At 39.4% G+C, this 19746-nt stretch overlaps 1 protein-coding gene across 4 annotated transcripts in view; it reads left to right on the top strand.

Moving 5' to 3' along the window:
- LRRIQ1 (leucine rich repeats and IQ motif containing 1) overlaps window positions 1–19746 on the top strand; it is a 213004-nt gene that overhangs the window by 75797 nt on the left and 117461 nt on the right. For all 4 annotated transcript variants that reach the window (XR_008892716.1, XR_008892717.1, XM_056574413.1 and 1 more), the window contains 5 exons: window positions 8179–8343; window positions 8431–8796; window positions 11099–11300; window positions 14953–15072; window positions 18055–18141. Coding sequence is in view for 2 of the 4 variants with exons in the window: in XM_056574413.1 (XP_056430388.1) it covers window positions 8179–8343; window positions 8431–8796; window positions 11099–11300; window positions 14953–15072; window positions 18055–18141 (940 nt within the window). In the remaining 2 variants the exon portion in view is untranslated. The remainder of the gene's footprint in view (window positions 1–8178; window positions 8344–8430; window positions 8797–11098; window positions 11301–14952; window positions 15073–18054; window positions 18142–19746) is intronic.

The following is a 19746-nucleotide window of genomic DNA, read 5'->3' as shown; positions in this document are numbered from 1 at the left end:
GTTAGGTAGTGGATGCAGGTATAGCATTTCATGACCGCACATGAAGTCATTGGTGGTTAGGTAGTGGATGCAGGTATAGCATTTCATGACTGCACATGAAGTCCTTGGTGGTAAGGTAGTGGATGCAGGTATTGCTTTTCATGACCGCACATGAAATCATTGGTGGTTAGGTAGTTGGTTCTGGTATTGCTTTTCATGACCACACATGAAGTCATTGGTGATTAGGTAGTGGATGTTGGTATAGCTTTTCATGACCGCACATGAAATCATTGGTGGTTAGGTAGTGGATGCTGGTATAGCTTTTCATGACCGTACATGAAGTCATTGGGGGTTAGGTAGTGGATGCTGGTAGAGCTTTTCATGACCGTACATGAAGTAATTGCTGGTTAGGTAGTGGGTTCTGGTATAGCTTTTCATGACCACACATGAAGTCATTGGCGGTTAGATAGTAGATGCTGGTATAGCTTTTTATGACCGCACATGAAGTCATTTGTGGTTAGGTAGTGGATGCTGGTATTGCTTTTCATGACCGCACATGAAGTCATTGGTGGTTAGATAGTGGATGCTGGTATAGCTTTTCATGACCTCACATGAAGTCATTTGTGGTTAGGTAGTGGGTTCTGGTTTTGCTATTCATGACCATACATGAAGTAATTGGTGATTAGGTAGTGGATGCTGGTATTGCTTTTCATGACCGCACATGAAATCATTGGCGGTTAGGTAGTTGGTGCTTATATAGCTTTTCATGACCGCACATGAAGTCATTGGTGGTTAGGTAGTGGATGCAGGTATAGCGTTTCATGACTGCACATGAAGTCATTGGTGGTTAGGTAGTGGATGCAGGTATAGCGTTTCATTACTGCACATGAAGTCCTTGGTGGTTAGGCAGTGGATGCAGGTATTGCTTTTCATGACCGCACATGAAATCATTGGCGGTTAGGTAGTTGGTTCTGGTATTGCTTTTCATGACCACACATGAAGTCATTGGTGATTAGGTAGTGGATGTTGGTATAGCTTTTCATGACCGCACATGAAGTCATTTGTGGTTAGGTAGTAGATGCTGGTATAGCTTTTCCTGACCGCACATGAAATCATTGGTGGTTAGGTAGTGGATGCTGGTATAGCTTTTCATGACCGCACATGAAGTCATTTGTGGTTAGATAGTGGATGCTGGTTTAGCTTTTCATGACCGCACATGAATTCATTGGTGGTTAGGTAGTGGGTGCAGGTATAGCTTATCATGACCGCACATGAAGTAATTGATGGTTAGGTAGTGGATGGTGATATAGCTTTGCATGACCGCACATGAAGTCATTGGTGATTAGGTAGTGGATGCTGGTATAGCTTTTCATGACCGCACATGAAATCATTGGTGGTTAGGTAGTGGATGCAGGTAAAGCGTTTCATGACCGCACATGAAGTCCTTGGTGGTTAGGTAGTGGATGCTGGTATAGCTTTTCATGACCGCACATGAAGTCATTGCTGGTTAGGTAGTGGATGCTGGTATAGCTTTTCATGACCACACATGAAGTCATTGGTGGTTAGGTAGTGGATGCTGGTATAGCCTTTCATGACCGCACATGAAGTAATTGGTGGTTAGGTAGCGAGTACACGTATAGCTTTTCATGGACCACACATGAAGTCATTGGTGGTTAGGTAGTGGGTACAGGTATAGCTTTTTATGACCACATATGAAGTCATTGGCGGTTAGATAGTAGATGCTGGTATAGCTTTTTATGACCACACATGAAATCATTTGTGGTTAGATAGTGGGTGCTGGTATAGCTTTTAATGACCGCACATGAAGTCATTGGTGTTAGGTAGTGGGTGCAGGTATAGCTTATCATGACCGCACATGAAGTCATTGGTGGTTAGGTAGTGGATGGTGATATAGCTTTTCATGATCGCACATGAAGTCAGTGGTGGTTAGGGAGTGGATGCTGGTATAGCTTTTAATGACCGGACATGTAGTCATTGGTGGTTAGGTAGGAGGTGCTGGTATAGCTTTTATGACCGGACATGATGGCGGTTAGGTGATAGGCTCAGCTATAGCTTTTACATTAGAAGCAAACATCCCCAGTCCACTGTTAGTTCACTGTTGCCTGCATACAATCTTCTTAAAGTTCCCTTCATTATACTGGGGATAAAAATGACATTTTATCTAATACACTATAATATTCTTTATGTGTGTGTTTTATGGGTTTGTCTACAATAATTCAGCTATATATTAATGTTTTGTCAGTTGTTGACATGGATGGATTAATTCCACATCCTCGTATTTTATTACTTGGACATGGGATTATTTGCCTCAGACACTTTTGACTAATGGGATATTAAAAATATGAAGTTGTTGAGTTCAGCTTTGACTTTATTCACACAGCGCATACTAATGAACTTTACATAACCCCTTGGTACCTGCTAAGGAATTAACTGTAAAATTTTCCGATCGACTGCCTACTTTCATGTGCAGCCAGCGATAACACCATCAAACCCAAGAACTAAGAGGTTGTGTTTTACAAATGAAACCCAAGGATCAGTTCTTGCGCTCCTAGGGGAACATGTTTCACTGCAGCCATGATTAATGCAGACTCTTAAGTGCCTTAATATTCACTAGGAAGTTTTCACTAAATGAAATATTGACTCAGGCATGCAACATGTGAGAAACAGCTGGAAAAAACTACTGTTGAGATCCTCTAACTCCCAGATATATTTTTTAACACATTTATCAACTTGATTTGGCACCTATTTTATTTCTAACTACTCAACACTGGCTTTTACAGTATTTTTCTCTGTAGATACATTGGCTTCACTCATCAGCATCTTTTTTAAAGGGGAATCTGATATAATTAAATTATTTTTTAACATTACATTCAGTGTAAAATGAAAGTTACCTGGCACTGGTGCAGAAATGGCAGAAAGAAGGGTATGCACAAAGGCAAGTGCTTAGAACCACTATGTTGAATGCAGCTTCAAGGAGGTAATTATGCTATGAGCGGGTGGTGCTCACATGTAGCAAAGGCAGTCAATATGTAGATCAGAGCAAGATAGAAGAAAATGGAGCGACTCACCCAGGATCAGCAGGAACTTGAACAAAATGCATTATTCATGAAGCAGGATATGTAACAGGGTAGCACACGGGAAGGCTAGGATGGTAAGTGGGGGAGCAGCAGACGTCTCCTGGCCACGGTCCGTATCGCGCACCTGTGCGCTTCGTCAGGCCCCTAGGGCGTCTGTCGTCAGTTCCTGCTTTATACAATCAAGTTACCATGGTGATATAAACAAAAACAACATGTGCACACCAGGTGAGTTAAAAACAGGTACAAAATCATGATTCTCATCTCCTCTGCGAAACAGTGTAAACCTAATCTGAAGAAAATGCTTATACAAGGACACTTAATTCATTTTTATCATTTAGTCCGATCGGGCCGGTGGCCTCCAATCGGATGATCCATCGTGCCTCTTTAACGAGTAATGTCTCGTCCTTGTTTTTCCCTTTATAACTGTATTCAACTCGTTCTAAAGCAGAAAATTTTAATTTCTTAGGATCTGAATTGTGTTTTTTTTGCATGTGGGTAATGAGACGTGGTGCCCCCTTTCCTGTCCGCAATGAGCGGACATGTTTGCGAATGCGGTGGAAAAGCGGCTTTAGTTTTACCAACATAGAAATGTCCGCATTCACAAATAAGGCAGTATATTACATGTTTAGATCTGCATGTAACAGGCTGTCTGATTTGAATGTTATGACTGCTTAAATGTAGATGTTTGCCTTTAATGCACATGTCACAAAAGGAACAGGTACCACAACGGTGCATTCCAATGGGGCGAGTATCTGTTAGCCATGTTTTTTTCTGGGAGATTTTTTGTCGTTTATTTTTCAAGAAATCACCTATTGTTTTATTGCGTTTGTATGAGATTAATGGTTTTTCTATTGTGAAATCTGTTAAGTCGGGATCTTTTTGTAGCAGGAACCAATTATTATTTATTATTTTATTAATGGTATCATTCATAGGAGTGTTAGTAAAAGGAAAACAAAATCTATTTCTATTTTTAATAGCTTTATGCTTAGAGGAATACAGAAGAGTTTCACGTTGAGTACTGTCTATCTTTTGTTTAGCTTTGTTGATTATTTCTGCTGGGTACCCACGTTCAAGAAATCTGGTACCTAGATCTACAAGCTGGGTCTCACATATTTCAGGGTAGTTGTTAATACATTTTAGTCGAGCCATTTGGCTAAATGGTATGCTATCCTTTACCTTATTTGGATGAGAGGATTGATAATGGAGGAGAGCATTACGAGAGGAGGGTTTCCTGAAGCCAGATGTAATAATGTGGCCATTGACCACAGCAATGGACACATCTAAAAAATCTAAATGGGGTCCTCCAAAGACGTAGGTGAATGCCATATTCATTTCATTGATGTCATTTAGATATGAGACGAATTCCTGGAAGAGAGCCTCGGAGGCGTCCCAAACCAGGAATATATCGTCCACGTACCGGAGCATGAGTTTGATATGTTTAATGAATGGATTGAGGGGAGAAAAAATGTAATATTGTTCGAACATGGCTAAATAGATGTTGGCATATAGACAAGAGACCGAAGTCCCCATCACTGTTCCAAACAGCTGTTTGAACCATTGATTTTTGTGTTGAAAATGTGAAACTCTTCTGTATTCCTCTAAACATAAAGCTAATAAAAATAGAAATAGATTTTGTTTTCCTTTTACTAACACTCCTATGAACGATACCATTAATAAAATAATAAATAATAATTGGTTCCTGCTACAAAAAGATCCCGACTTAACAGATTTCACAATAGAAAAACCATTAATCTCATACAAACGCAATAAAACAATAGGTGATTTCTTGAAAAATAAACGACAAAAAATCTCCCAGAAAAAAACATGGCTAACAGATACTCGCCCCATTGGAATGCACCGTTGTGGTACCTGTTCCTTTTGTGACATGTGCATTAAAGGCAAACATCTACATTTAGGCGGTCATGATGATCAAATCAGACAGCCTGTTACATGCAGATCTAAACATGTAATATACTGCCTTATTTGTGAATGCGGACATTTCTATGTTGGTAAAACTAAAGCCGCTTTTCCACCGCATTCACGAACATGTCCGCTCATTGTGGACAGGAAAGGGGGCACCACGTCTCATTACCCACATGCAAGAAAAACACAATTCAGATCCTAAGAAATTAAAATTTTCTGCTTTAGAACGAGTTGAATACAGTTCTAAAGGGAAAAACAAGGACGAGACATTACTTGTTAAAGAGGCACGATGGATCATCCGATTGGAGGCCACCGGCCCCATCGGACTAAATGATAAAAATGAATTAAGTGTCCTTGTATAAGCATTTTCTTCAGATTAGGTTTACACTGTTTCGCAGAGGAGATGAGAATCATGATTTTGTACCTGTTTTTAACTCACCTGGTGTGCACATGTTGTTTTTATCACTATGGTAACTTGATTGTATAAAGCAGGAACTGACGACAGACGCCCTAGGGGCCTGACGAAGCGCACAGGTGCGCAATACGGACCGTGGCCCGGAGACGTCTGCTGCTCCCCCACTTACCATCCTAGCCTTCCCGTGTGCTACCCTGTTACATATCCTGCTTCATGAATAAAGCATTTTGTTCAAGTTCCTGCTGGTCCTGGGTGAGTCGCTCCATTTTTTTTTGTCTTGCTCTGATCTACATATTTTTTTACATTATATTTACAATGAATCTGATCATTTTACAAACAAAAAATCCTGCACAGCTGATCCCAGTTGTGATAAGGGTGCATTCACATCACTATTTTGCTATACGGTTCCTGTATACCGCTTTGTATTTTAATGCCGTATACAACTGTATAGCAAACTGTATACATTGATCGCCCATACAAAAACACACACAATAAGATGTATACGGTTGTGCAAGTTTTTGTAATGGTACAGTTTGTGCGTTTTTTTGCTGTAGTCTTTGGTTTTGTGTCCTGTTGTGTCCTGTTTTTTCTGTTTACAAAGGGTTTTGCGTCCTTTATAAAAACGGATAATGTTTTTATAACATTGTAGTCAATGGAAACATATTGAGCACACAGTATTGTCAGTTTTTGAGGGATACATTTTTCCGAAACAAAACACTGATAAAAAAAAGAGTATGGCAAAATCGTTATTTGAATGTAGCCTTTGACTAGTCATACTATATTGATAGCCTGTGCATGTTCCTTGCTTAAATGGGCACTGTTAGAATCAAACACGTTTTATATGTTGTACATCTTGGCCAAACATTATCCTTTCTAGTGTAATTCATAAAAAAAAAATGCATCTCCTTTTTATAGAAATCAAGGCTTATAACAAAGACCACTAGGGGTCCCCATACTATCCAGAACATAATTCTGTCTGATTGCAGCATCATCTTTGTCCCAGCTAAAGCATAGGCTGGTACAAAGTCCTGTAAGTGAGGGTGGGACTAGCACTCCTCTGTGCTCACTCCTGTCCTGTCTATCAGACTCCTGTTTGAAAACAGAGAGAGGGTGAGCAGTGCATATCAGAATATAAGTGAACAGCAGAACGGAGAGATTTGTGAGGCAAATACAAAATTTAGGCGTATAAAAAATACATGTAAAGCATCTGCATGACCTAGTGAGTAACATATATCAGAATAATGTTTTTCTGTGATATGACAGGTACGCTTTAAAATTTAAACACCGCAAAAAAACAAATGAGGGACTGTTGGTTTTTAGCTTATTTGCTCCATGCGTTATAAAAGCTGTAAGATTAAAGGGGGACACCACTGGCCAGCATTGAGAACATTAAGTTCTGATCGCTGTGCGCTACGGGGTTGGCCACGCCCCCTCGTGATGTCATGCCCGTTCCCTCAATACAAGTCTATGGGAGGGGGCGTGGCATTGAGGGGGCAGGGCGTGAGATCACGAGGGGGCGTGGACGATCCCCGCAGCGTGCGCACAGTGTTCGGAACTAAATGTTCTGAACGCTGGCCAGAGGAGTACCCCTTTAAAGCTGTCTACAGATGTTGTGTATGTGGCTTGTACTGTCATACTGCACAGAGTAGAGTGCAGAAACCTTTTAAAACATACAATCATTTCAGAAACTGCTGAACTGCAAAAATATATATATATATAAAGGGTTTATTGATAATAAATGATATGGTGCAAAGCAATGATTATCATAGTAAATTGTAGGTGACAATGAAAAGTGTCGCAAAACAGTGGTGGTGGCTATGTCTGCCATAATCTACCAACAACAGATAAGTATTAAAGCAACAAGAGGAAAATATATCAACTAAAACTGAGGCATAGTAAACCAAACTGATAGGTCTTCATGTTATCAGACAAGTCTTGTGGTTTTTCTGTATTTTTTTAAGGTCAACTTAATTTAATTGCTAAATAAGGTATTGAAGTGTTCCTGTCATTCATAAAAAAAATTTACATGTGATGCAGATCTGTCCAGAAGTTTAGATCAGTACTGAGGCCTCTTCTGATCTCTACATAGAGGTGGCTGGAGTTCATGGTAGCTCTTTTCCCTTGCTTTACACTCAGTCCTTCTTATTTCAGGAGACGAGCTCCATTATAAGTCTATGTCTAGAGATCAGAGGGGTCTCAGCACTGATGTAAACTTTTAACATGTCTGTGTTACATGTCAAAAGATTAAATAAAGGACAGTATCCCTTTACTAAATAAGTTTAACATAGTTTTAAAGGGGTTATCCAGAAAAAAAAACTTTTTTTTATATATCAACTGGCTCCAGAAAGTTAAACAGATTTGTAAATTACTTCTATAAAAAAATCTTCATCCTTTCCGTACTTATGAGCTTCTGAAGTTGAGTTGTTCTTTTCTGTCTAAGTGCTCTCTGATGACACCTGTCTCGGGAACTGTCCAGTTTTGTAGCAAATCTTCATAGCAAACCTCTTCTACTCTGTGCAGTTCCCGAGACAAGCAGAGATGTCAGCAGAGAGCACTGTTGCCAGACAGAAAAGAACAACTCAACTTCAGCAGCTGATAATTATTGAAAGGATTAAGATTTTTTTAATAGAAATAATTTACAAATCTGTTTAACTTTCTGGAGCCAGTTGAGATATATATATATATAAATAAAGTTTTTTCCTGGAATACCCCTTTAAAAGTATGAATACCCCTTTAAAAGTTGACATCTCTTATATATTTTAGATTTACTTTACAAAAAACTTTACCTGCATTGAGATGTCTGAATGATGAGGAAATAACGTCTGAAGATACACCGTTCCACAAGTCACCACCAGGAAGCTTCATGGCATTTTGTCAACACCAAATATCCAATATCCATAAACTCTGGCATGTAATTGATGAGGAGAGGTATGTAGTAACATTTTAGACTTTTAAAGAAGAATTTCTTAGTGATCATTGATTCATTATGAATATTGTTGCCTCCTTTTTCACTAGGCAATCCCCATCGTTAGAAAAACTTGATATGTACTGTAACTCACTAAAAGAAATCTTACAACTCAGTAATGTATACAGATATGCACATGAGTATGGTGACACAGATGTTGCTGAAAGAGAAGATCCAGAGAATCAGCTACACCTTGACAATAGTCAGCATAGTAGTCACATTATCCTTGGCCCTCATGAAGATCAATGTGAAGACACAAAGCAGATCACCATTCAACACGCTAAGTCTTTACTTGAGCAATCTTTTGTAAATGCCGAACAAAGTGATCGAGCAAACAATAGAGGAAGCATGAAATATCAGTCTAAGCTGTCAGTGACTTCTACAAGGAAAGACATTAAAGGGCATTCTAGAGAAGTGTAAGTAGCTCACTGTTCATTGTTAAATCTTCTACCTCTCAACTGCTATATAACCTTGAAGCTCTCCACCAGATACTCATAATGCTATAAAATGTATATCCAAGATAGCTTTCAACACTTCTTCATAATTTCCATCATCAGATAACAATGCGCATTTTAAAGGGGTGCTCCGCTGCTCAGCGTTTGGAACAAACTGTTCCGAATGCTGGAGCCAGCCGGGAGCGTGTGATGTCATAGCCCTGCCCCCTCATGATGTCACACCCCACCCCCTCAATGCAAGTCTACGGCTGGCACGCCCCCTCCCATAGACTTGCATTGAGGGGGCAGGGTGTGATGTCATTAGGGGGTGGGGCCATGGCGTCACGAGCTCCCGACACAGGCTCCAGCGTTCCAAAGGCTGAGCAGTGGAGTACCCCTTTAAGTATAGTTTAACCAAATAAATAGATTTTTTTCACTTAAAGGGGTATTCCAGAAAAAAAAAATTTATTTATTTTTTGTTATATCAACTGGCTCCAGAAAGTTAAACAGATTTGTAAATTACTTCTATTAAAAAATCTTAATCCTTTCAACATATAAGGATTTGCTTCTAAACTGGGCGGTTCCCGAGACAGGTGTCATCAGAGAGCACGTAGACAGAAAAGAACAACTCAAATTCAGCAGCTCATAAGTACGGAAAGGAATAAGATTTTTTTATAGAAGTAATTTATAAATCTGTTTAACTTTCTGGAGCCAGTTGATATATAAAAAAAAGTTTTTTCCTGGATAACCCCTTTAATGTAATTTTAGGAAAAGGGGCATGAATCCAGACCTTCATAAAAGTGATACACATACTGCATATAACCACATTGGATATATTTTATAAGGTCATCATTTTTTTTGTCATGTTATGTCCAACAACTGTAAAAAATAAAAAAAAAAATTGAAAATTAAAAGAATAATGAGAGGACAATTTAAAAATGTATATGAAAAACTAGAAATGATTTCCCTCCAATTCTTATCACTTGTGGAAGAAGTAATACAACATTGGCCCTGATTTACTAAGAGTGGAGTGTAGGTTTCTTTGTTCCCTACATTTTTTTTTCCTCAGTATTTACTAAGGTTTCCCTACATTTTCCACTTTTCCCTACATTTTGCTTTTTTTTTTTACACATTCTCTGATCTGTGAGGTTTTCCTCAGCTGAAATCCACCACATTTTATGTGGAAACCTTAGTAAATATGTTGGGTTTTTGTGAAAATGAAGGGAATACGCCCCTTTTTGGAGACCACGCCCCATTTTCCTGGCGGCCACGCCCCTTTTTGGGTTGTATTAGTAAAATGGAGAGTTAGTCGGGTTTTTTCACTTCTGGCGCAGACAGAATTTCTGGCGCACTGCGCCCGAATCTGGTGCACAACCCAACAAAACATGTCGGGTTTGCAATAGTAAATGAGGGCCATTGTGTTACATGTCAACAATAATTATTGGAGATGTTTGAAAGCTTCCAGGACATGCTAATAACAGTGAGAGTTGGGCTCAATGCTGGAGATTGCAGTGATAGGGTTAGTCCCAGAGGTCGGACACTTATCCCCTATTTTGTGGATAGGGGTAGTACTTTTTTTTTTTTTTTTTTTTTTTTTTTAAAGCTGCATAACCCCTTTAACTAAACAATACACCTAGCAATGTCAATGTCACAGAAGGGGTCATCCACTCAGGACCCCTTATGAGTTTAAAGGACATGGTGTGACCATGTATTACATAGTATCCTATTTATTTGAATGTGTGCCATGTACCGTAATACATTTCGTACTAAATAATACATTTCATATTACTGCAGTTGCTGACCAGGCCCGTGCAGCTTCATATTGAGGCTGGAGGTTTAGGCACCTGGACCAGTGCTGGACAGTTTGGGGGAGATGTATCAAAACCTGTCCAGAGGAAAAGTTGCTGAGTTGCCCATAGGAACCAATCAAATCGCTTCTTTCATTTTTCAGAGGCCTTTTTAAACATGAAAGAAGTGATCTGATTGGTTCCTATCGGCAACTCAGCAAGTTTTCCTCTGGACAGGTTTTGATTAACCTCCCCCTTTGTCGTCACTGGTGAGGCTGCATTCTGGAAGGAGTTGTCCAGTAGTTACAACCCTTTTAGGAATCAGCAGAATGTCGTAATCTTTTTGGTAGGTCTTTTTGGTAGAAAAAAGGCAATAACGGTTATCAATTTATTTTCAATTTTAGCTAACAAAAAAGCAAACAAATCTATAATTCTATATAAATGTACATACCGAATGAATTCATATTGATATTTGTGACTTTTATTTTTACTACCAGCTCTGCCGCAGTTCTTATCCAGTCTCAGTGGAGAGGGTATATAGTACGGAGAGATATTCATTATTATACCAAGCTTCATGAGGCCGCTTCTCTTATACAGTCAGCATGGCGTTACTACTACAGCAGAAAAAAGTCTTTACATAAGAAATGTGCAAATCCTAAGACCTTTAAGGTCAGAGAACAGGCTGCCACGGTAATACAGGTAAAATTATACCAACCTCCTTTTATTGTATAAACATGATGGATGGAGATCACTTATCTGGCCTGAGTATGATATACTTAAACTTAATAGGTAGATTTATATACAATAATTTGGAGAAAAGTTATGCTGCTGTTTTTCTATGCAGTTTTTGGTGAAAAAATAGCAAAAGTGGCTTCCGAAGGAATGGGAACTAAAAAAAACGACTTATACTTAAAAAAGCTAAAAACTTACATACAATACTGCAGTAGCTTTACACTACTTTTTACTGCTCCTACCACAGTAAGTTCATCAGTGGTGGGTTCTAGCCATTCAGTGAGAGGTTACACCATCTCCCCATCAGCATCTACACATGTGGAACCATAAAATTGACACGGTGCAGAAAAAAATACTATGGATCAACATACTAAGTAAGCCATCTGGAAGATCCATAAAAAACAGAAATAATGGACTCTCATCTATAAACCATAGTGAAGAACCCTTATATAAGAGCAGTTCTAGCTCTGGTGGGCTTTTGCCTTCAGGGTATTTACTGTACATCTGAGTGGCACCATATAATTCTACAATTCATAACTTTTACCAATCAGATAGGCACGTTGTAGAAACAAATGTAGCCATGTGAAACCACAAAGAATAGAAACCTTCACTAGCCTGGACCCACATGTTCTATGGAGCAGACTGTGCCTACACCTAGGATTAGAGACCGTTTAATACTGGTTTACCCCAGTTCTATGCAAACAAGAGAGAGTGTGTTTATGGTGACCACTGCAATAGTGTATGTAACTTCCTTAGAGTATAATAGAGAGGCTCCTTCATCTCCTGATATATAGTAACAATAAAGAAGACAAGACTGCACTCACCATTCAACGAAGCTTTATTTAGATGCTCCAGGCATGACAAGCAGGTGCCTTGGTGGAGGTGGGGGACGTATCCAGGACAGACTGTTTCACGCTCTCACAGCGCTTCTTCCAGCCAGCATGCGACTTCCGCACAAAGCGTGGCGTCATAAATAGGGAACAGGGTGAGCGGCGTCATAGTCACATGTCAAAAAATAAAGTGAACATGTGATCAAAACAAAAACACATGGTCATATGACCCTAACTAAAAAACACAGACAACGGAAGGCTGGCTGATGTTGATCAGGTACATAACATTGTTTTTTATATATATATATATATATATATATATATATATATATATATATATATATATGTCTCTAAGGTAAACTAAAATATTTTCTTCACAGCAACATTAAAGAGTCACAAAAATGGTGCCAGTTTGATTCAGTCCCAAAATTCCTGCCGCTTCAGTAAATTCCCATTGTAACCTGTTAGAGGACAGATTTTGTGGACAGAAAGAGCAAGTCCTACATGTAAAATTGCCTTTTGGTGCAGTATTAGTCAGCCAATCTCATCGGCTAGTTGGCGCATTCTGGGTCGGAGTTCCTGTTTTTTTAAGTATATTGCCTAGAGCAGTGTTTCCCAACCCAGTCCTCCAGGCACACCAACAGTCCAGGATTAAAATTTTCCCCTGTTCTATTCAAATGGAGTAACTGAAAAAACCCGGAATGTTGGTGTGCCTTGAGGACTGGGTTGGGAAACACTGGCCTAGAGTATGGTTTTTCCTATGGGTTATTAAAGGAGAGTTGGTAGCAACTTATCTCAAATCAGGGTCCGATTCCAGGATCCGATTTGACAGAAGTTGCTACAAACTCTCCTTTAATAACCATACTCTAGGCAATATACTTAAAAAACAGGAACTCCGACCCAGGATGCGCCAACTAGCGGATGCGATTGGCTGACTAATACTGCACCAAAAGGCAATTTTCCTTGTAGGACTTGCTCTTTCTGTCCCCAAAATCTGTCCACTAACAGGTTACAATGGGAGGTTATTGTCACAATGTTAGGGATTTGATTACCTGCTGTACCACCTACCTCGTATATGTCACCTTGTGCCCCTGCGGCTTCTTTTATGTGGGTAAAACTATTCGACCCCTCCATGTCCGTTTTCGTGAGCACATTAGATCTATCAGGAAAGGGGTAGGTGCTCCTAGACTGGTCGACCATGTAAAAGAAGCACACACAGGTGATCCTAGAGTCCTAAAATTTGCCGGCATAGAAAGGGTTAAGTCGCTCCCAGAAGGTGGAGATAGACACATTACTCTATTACGCAAAGAAGCATACTGGATTATGAAACATGAAGCGGCAGGAATTATGGGACTCAACGATCAAATCGAACTGCCACCATTTTTCTGACTCTTTATTGTTGCTGTGCAGAAAATCTTTGAGTTTACCATAGAGACATATATAAAAAATAAAAATAAAAAAACAATGTTATGTACCTGAGCAACATCAGCCAGCCTTCCGTTGTCTGTGTTTTTTAGTTAGGGTCATATGACCCCATATTATGTGTTTTTTTTTTTTGTTTTGATCACATGTTCACTTTGTTTTGACATGTGACTATGACGCCGTTCACCGTGACGCCTACATATGACGCCACGCTTTGTGTGGAAGTCGCATATCGGCTGGAAGATGTGCTGTGAGAGCGTGAAACAGTCTGTCCCGGTTACGTCCCCCGCCTCCACCACTGCACCTGCTTGTCATACCTGAAACATCTAAATAAAGCTGAATGGTGAGTGCAGTCTTGTCTTCTTTATTGTTACTGCACATTTTTCTCATTGGACTTTGCACCACCGCTGTCAACTTTGCTCTGGTGTCGCCAACGCACTCCACTCCCATACCCTTCCCGACTACTCTTGCCTTAGTTTTGTCAGTGCCGGACCACCTTATTTTCTCCCTTGCATCATGATATATAGTGGTTATATTCCATTTTATCAGACAGGTTTTTTTATTATCCAGGTTTTATTCTTTCGGAAGAGCTTCTACTTATACTATTCCAGTTTTATCTGTTTTCAATCACCTTTCTATTGCCCTTATACCTTGCAACAGACTTCGATAGCCTCTTGTATACATTTTTATTGTGTAGCATATGCACCATTGGATCATTGGTGCTCAATGGATTGAAAGCAATATGTCTTAGATACTATGTCTTTATCTTTCTAAGGAACACAACAATTATGCTACTTACAAGCAGCACGTTTCTTTTTTCATGGTATATTTTTAAACCATTAAAAGGCTGCTTCCAATGTATGCCTACCATGTTCTCATAGTAAGAATAGACAAAATCTGCCCGTGGCTCATTTCTATAAATAGCCAGACACTCTAACCCTACAAGTTTTAGACAAGAGGTTGTTTGAGTCGCACTAATTCAGATGTTAAAGGTTGCAAGTACACACTTTGCTTTTTCTTTGTATCATCTTCTCCCCGAGGCCCTTAAACACCCTAAAGGAATTGTCGAATTATTAATTAGTTGACCTAGGCTGCATGCAGGGAGGGGAGTCTTAAGAATTCCTTTCTGCTTACTTGAAGAGACCCTCTTGGGTATTCTTAGCTTCAGACACATGCAGGCATTTAATTTGTCTTGTAGTTTTAGATGTCACATAAAGTTCAAAAAACAGATCATTGAGCTATTAAACAAAGCTCAGAGATGTTTTATCTTCCTAATGGGATAACATTGAGAATCTGTATTCTGAGATGATCTATGTCTTTTCTATGGCATCTGATGTTTTTTTTGTGTTTTTGTATTTTTTTAACAGGCAGCTTGGAAAGGATTCTTCTTACGAAAAAAGTTAGCTGCAGCTTTTGCTGGTATTGATAGAGAAGAATTAGAAGATGACTTTGAAGAAGTGAATTTGGATGAATTTACATTTGATGAAGTAAGAAATACTGCGTTATCATAATAAATTTTTGTCCAGTATATTTTTCCTTTTCCTAGTAAACAAATGTATAGCATGTGTTTGGATGAAGCTTGAGCTGTGTTTGATAATGTGTTGTATCATCATTTTCCTAAAGAATATATACATGTGTGGCAGACTAGACTTTTCATTCAGGCTTCCACTTATCTGTGGAGGAGACTGACAGCAAAAGGCCACTGTGCAAGAAGTGTATCTGGGCCCTAAGCCTTTGATGGCAACAAAGCTAGATAAATATGAATATAATATATACATGCATAGACATACATGATGCATCTAAGCCACACACATTGGAACATACTGAACAAAAGCTGCTCTTCCATTGCTCATATGATACATGTTCCACTCACACATAGAAAAATGGCCCACACTTACCAATTGTACATAGGACACATGCTGCGTATATGAAATTTAAATGATGGAGTAAAGCTGCTTTCCACTCATATGTATAGAATATATGCTGCACACAAACCACTAGGATACATGCACATGCCACATACATGGCACTAATAAATAGGATACGGTATCACTGTCATGTAAACATTGACTAGCAGGAGACCATCAGAGTATCAGAGCTAAAGCTAAACCTACAGTTGTGGTCAAAATAATTGACACCCCTTAAAGGGGTACTCCGCCCCTAGACATCTTATCCCCTATCCAACGGATAGGGGATAAGACGAAATGAACTTCACTCCATGCAGATGACTGGCGATGCGGCTCGTGACGTCTCGGTCACGCCCCGCTTGTGACGTCACGGCCACGCCCCCTCAATGTATGTCTATTTTAGGGGGCGTCACCCCCCTCCTATAGACTTGCATTGAGGGGGCGTAACCGTGACGTCACAAGCAGGCATGACCGTCTTGCGCTGCACCCAACGCTCTAAACAAACACAGCGGGACCCCCGCGATCAGACATCTTATCCCCTATCCTTTGGATTTCTAGGGGTGGAGTACCCCTTTAATGGCCACACTATGTTGGTTTTGTTCATTGCCATTTTTTCATCCTTTCCAAAGAATCACTTTTTTTTTTTTTTCTTCATTAAACGATCCCCATTAGGGCTTGTATTTATTTATTTTTTTGTTTCTTTTTTGTGAAACTAATTGTACTTTTTAACGACACCCTTCATTTTACCATAGAATATAATACAAAGCAAAAAAGGTTTAATAAAATAAATAAACACCCTTAATTCCTAAAGTTTTGAGTAACTTAATTTCTATGCCAATTACCGTGGGGTAAAACTCACGTGATATCTTTATTTGTGGATCAGTACAAAAACAGTGATACCTTAAAAAAAAAAAAAAAAAATAGAAAAACCTTTTTTTTTTTTTTTTTTTTTTTTTAAGGAGTTTTGATTTTTTTATTTGACAACTGAGAAAGGAAAGTCCCTAGAGGACTTGAATACATTGTTGCACAGTACAGTGCAGTACATATGTATGGCAGTGTACTGTCAAACTGCAGGTAAGAAAGAAGATGGGCGTCACTCACCGGTCTAGAAGTCAAAACAGCTTCTTTATTTCAAAGGTGCAGAAATAATATGGTGCAGGCAAAAATGACGTGTGTTCTTTATTCTGAGGGTCAATACGATTAAAATGATACCCATTATTATATACTTTTATATTATTGTTGCGCTTAAAAAAAATCACAAACTTTTTAACCAAATTAGTACGTTTATAATCCCTTTATTTTGATGACCTATAACTTTTTTATTTTTCCGTATAAGCGGCGGTATGGGGGCTCATTTTTTGCGCCATGATCTGTACTTTTTTTTGATACCACATTTGCATATAAAAAACTTTTAATACATTTTTTATAATTTTTTTTTTAATAAAATGTATTAAAAAAGTAGGAATTTTGGACTTTTAAAAATTTTTTTCGTTCACGCCGTTCACCGTACGGGATCATTAACATTTTATTTTAATAGTTCGGACATTTACGCACGCGGCGATACCAAATATGTCTATAAAAAAATGTTTTTTACGCTTTTTGGGGGTAAAATAGGAAAAAACGGACGTTTTACTTTTTTATTGGGGGAGGGTATTTTTCACTTTTTTTTTACTTTTACTTTTACATTTTTTTACATTTTATTTTTTACACTTGAATAGTCCCCATAGGGGACTATTCATAGCAATACCATGATTGCTAATACTGATCTGTTCTATGTATAGGACATAGAACAGATCAGTATTATCGGTCATCTCCTGCTCTGGTCTGCTCGATCTCAGACCAGAGCAGGAGACGCCGGGAGCCGGACGGAGGAAGGAGAGGGGACCTCCGTGCGGCGTTCTGAATGATCGGATCCCCGCAGCAGCGCTGCAGGCGATCCGATCATTCATTCAAATCGCGCACTGCCGCAGATGCCGGGATCTGTATTGATCCCGGCACCTGAGGGGTTAATGGCGGACGCCCGCGAGATCGCGGGCGTCGGCCATTGCCTGCGGGTCCCTGGCTGCGATCAGCAGCCGGGATCAGCCGCGCATGACACGGGCATCGCTCCGATGCCCGCGGTTATGCTTAGGACGTAAATGTACGTCCTGGTGCGTTAAGTACAACCTCATCAGGACGTACATTTACGTCCTGCGTCCTTAAGGGGTTAAGGGACACCGCGTGTCAGCAACTTGTTGGGTAACAGCTGTTTGCGCGTGCGTCTGCACGCTTTGTCAGACCCATCCGTACTGTCAAACTGCCTGTCTCTTGTTAAACTCTATGACAGAGTGAAACAGAAGGTCTATCATAGCAGCCACAAGGGCCTTTAGAAAGGCTATGACGATGATAGGCACCTATCTGATACCTGCTTAGATGCTGTGGTTGCTTTTCACCGAAACAGCTGCGATGTTCAACAACCTCTTTTTTTTTTGTAACAATTGTCTTTGTACTGTACAACATATTGTTATTGCTCTGCTGTAAGTGTTGTGATGTAATTGATATTCATTTTGTTTCTTCTTTAAGAATGTTTTTGAAAAAGGCTGGTCAGTAGATTCTGCCCTTTCCCATTCTGGAGCACTGCATATCTTCAGTAAACCAGAACGACCTAAGGTAACATGTCATTGGGATTTCTTAGCCTTTCATCATCTTATAAAGCTTTCTATTCCGCAGTTATTAATGTAGTGATTTATTCGTGTGTTTTATGATGCCATTGACTTTCTCTTTCTCCCCAGCTGCTATTTTTCTTTTATTTTATTTCTCTGTCTTTATTTTGGACCTTTTTCAAAACTGTTCACAGTAGCTTAGTGTTAAAAAAAAGAGAAAAAAAATTAAGAAAAAACATGTTTATGATATGTGGCAGCTGCATTTCTGGCAATGGATAAGAAATGACTAGATGATGTAGCACTTCCAAACAATGTAACAATCTTCTATTAACATCTGAGTATCTTCAAGGTTACAACAACATTCTAGCTTATTTTGATATTTAATTTTATGTGATTATTATATGTGTCTAAATTCTTGGGTAAAATAGCATCTATTACCTTTAAAACTGAGTTTTTCTACATGTTGATATAAAACAACTGCCAGGCTTGTGTGTTTTACTCTAGGTAAGGGGTACTTCTCAAGACAGTAATAACAGCACCCGTGTTTTCACCCATCCAACAAATGTTCCCCTGAGTTTAGGTGCTCATTATGGAACCAAGACCTCGAAAGATTGGCAATAGAAATTACCACTGTCAATTGCAGTAATGTCAAAAGCACTGTTTTATTACACTTGCTTTCTTCTGATGACCTTGTCTGGGGGATATGCAAAAAAGGCCTCCCTGACCTGAAAACTCTTTTATGTACTGTGAAAAATGTAAAATAAAATAGCATAGTCGACTATACTATTCAGTACCTTGGGATCCTTTCATAAATATCTATTAAATGGAGAGAATACCATCCTAGCGGGGGGGAGGGGTTGATGGATACCAACATATGGCATTTACCATAGACATTCCTTTTGCAGGTTCTCTTAGGAAGCTCCATTGATGTCCCTTTGCATTTATAGACACTAATACTGGAGCTTTCCAGGCCAGATTTGCAGGAACCACCTTCTGTTCCTCCTACTAAGCTTCCTCAAGGGCAATGGAACTGGCTTCCCCAATGGACAATTCCCATATATGGACAGAAACTCTGCTTTCAGAAATTTCTCAGACCCTTTTACTTTTTCACGTTTTGGTATAATATTTGTAAGACTTGTGCTAAAATAAAATACCCCCCCCCCCCCCCCCATCATTCTGCAATTGATACTCAATAGTAACAAAGTATGGAAAATATTGCATTGACATAAGTATTTAGACCCTTGTTGGGTGTGATGTCACATAGTTTGCACACCAGGATTATTTTTAATTTTTTTTGTATTTGCCATTCTTCCCTGTAGAGCCTCTGAATCAGGTTGGTTGAGGACCACCGGTGGAAGCAATTTTCAGGTCTCTCCAGGGATTTTTATTTGGGTTCAAGTCAGGGCTCTGGCTGGGTCACTCTAGGACATTCACAGAGTTGTCCGTAAGCCTATGTGCAGGGACATTGTCTTGTTCAAAGGTAAATCTGAGGCCCAGAGCACTCTGGCTCAAGTATTTATTAAGAATATGTATGCACTTTGCTGCATTTAGCTTTCCCTCAATGCTGACCAGTCTTCCTGTCCCAGCCACAAAAAAATACCCCCACAGCATG

The sequence above is a fragment of the Hyla sarda genome, chromosome 4, assembly GCF_029499605.1.
Source record: "Hyla sarda isolate aHylSar1 chromosome 4, aHylSar1.hap1, whole genome shotgun sequence".
Lineage (NCBI taxonomy): Eukaryota > Metazoa > Chordata > Amphibia > Anura > Hylidae > Hyla > Hyla sarda.
Note: the sequence above shows the minus strand (reverse complement) of the source record. Positions and strands in the feature narration are given on the sequence as shown.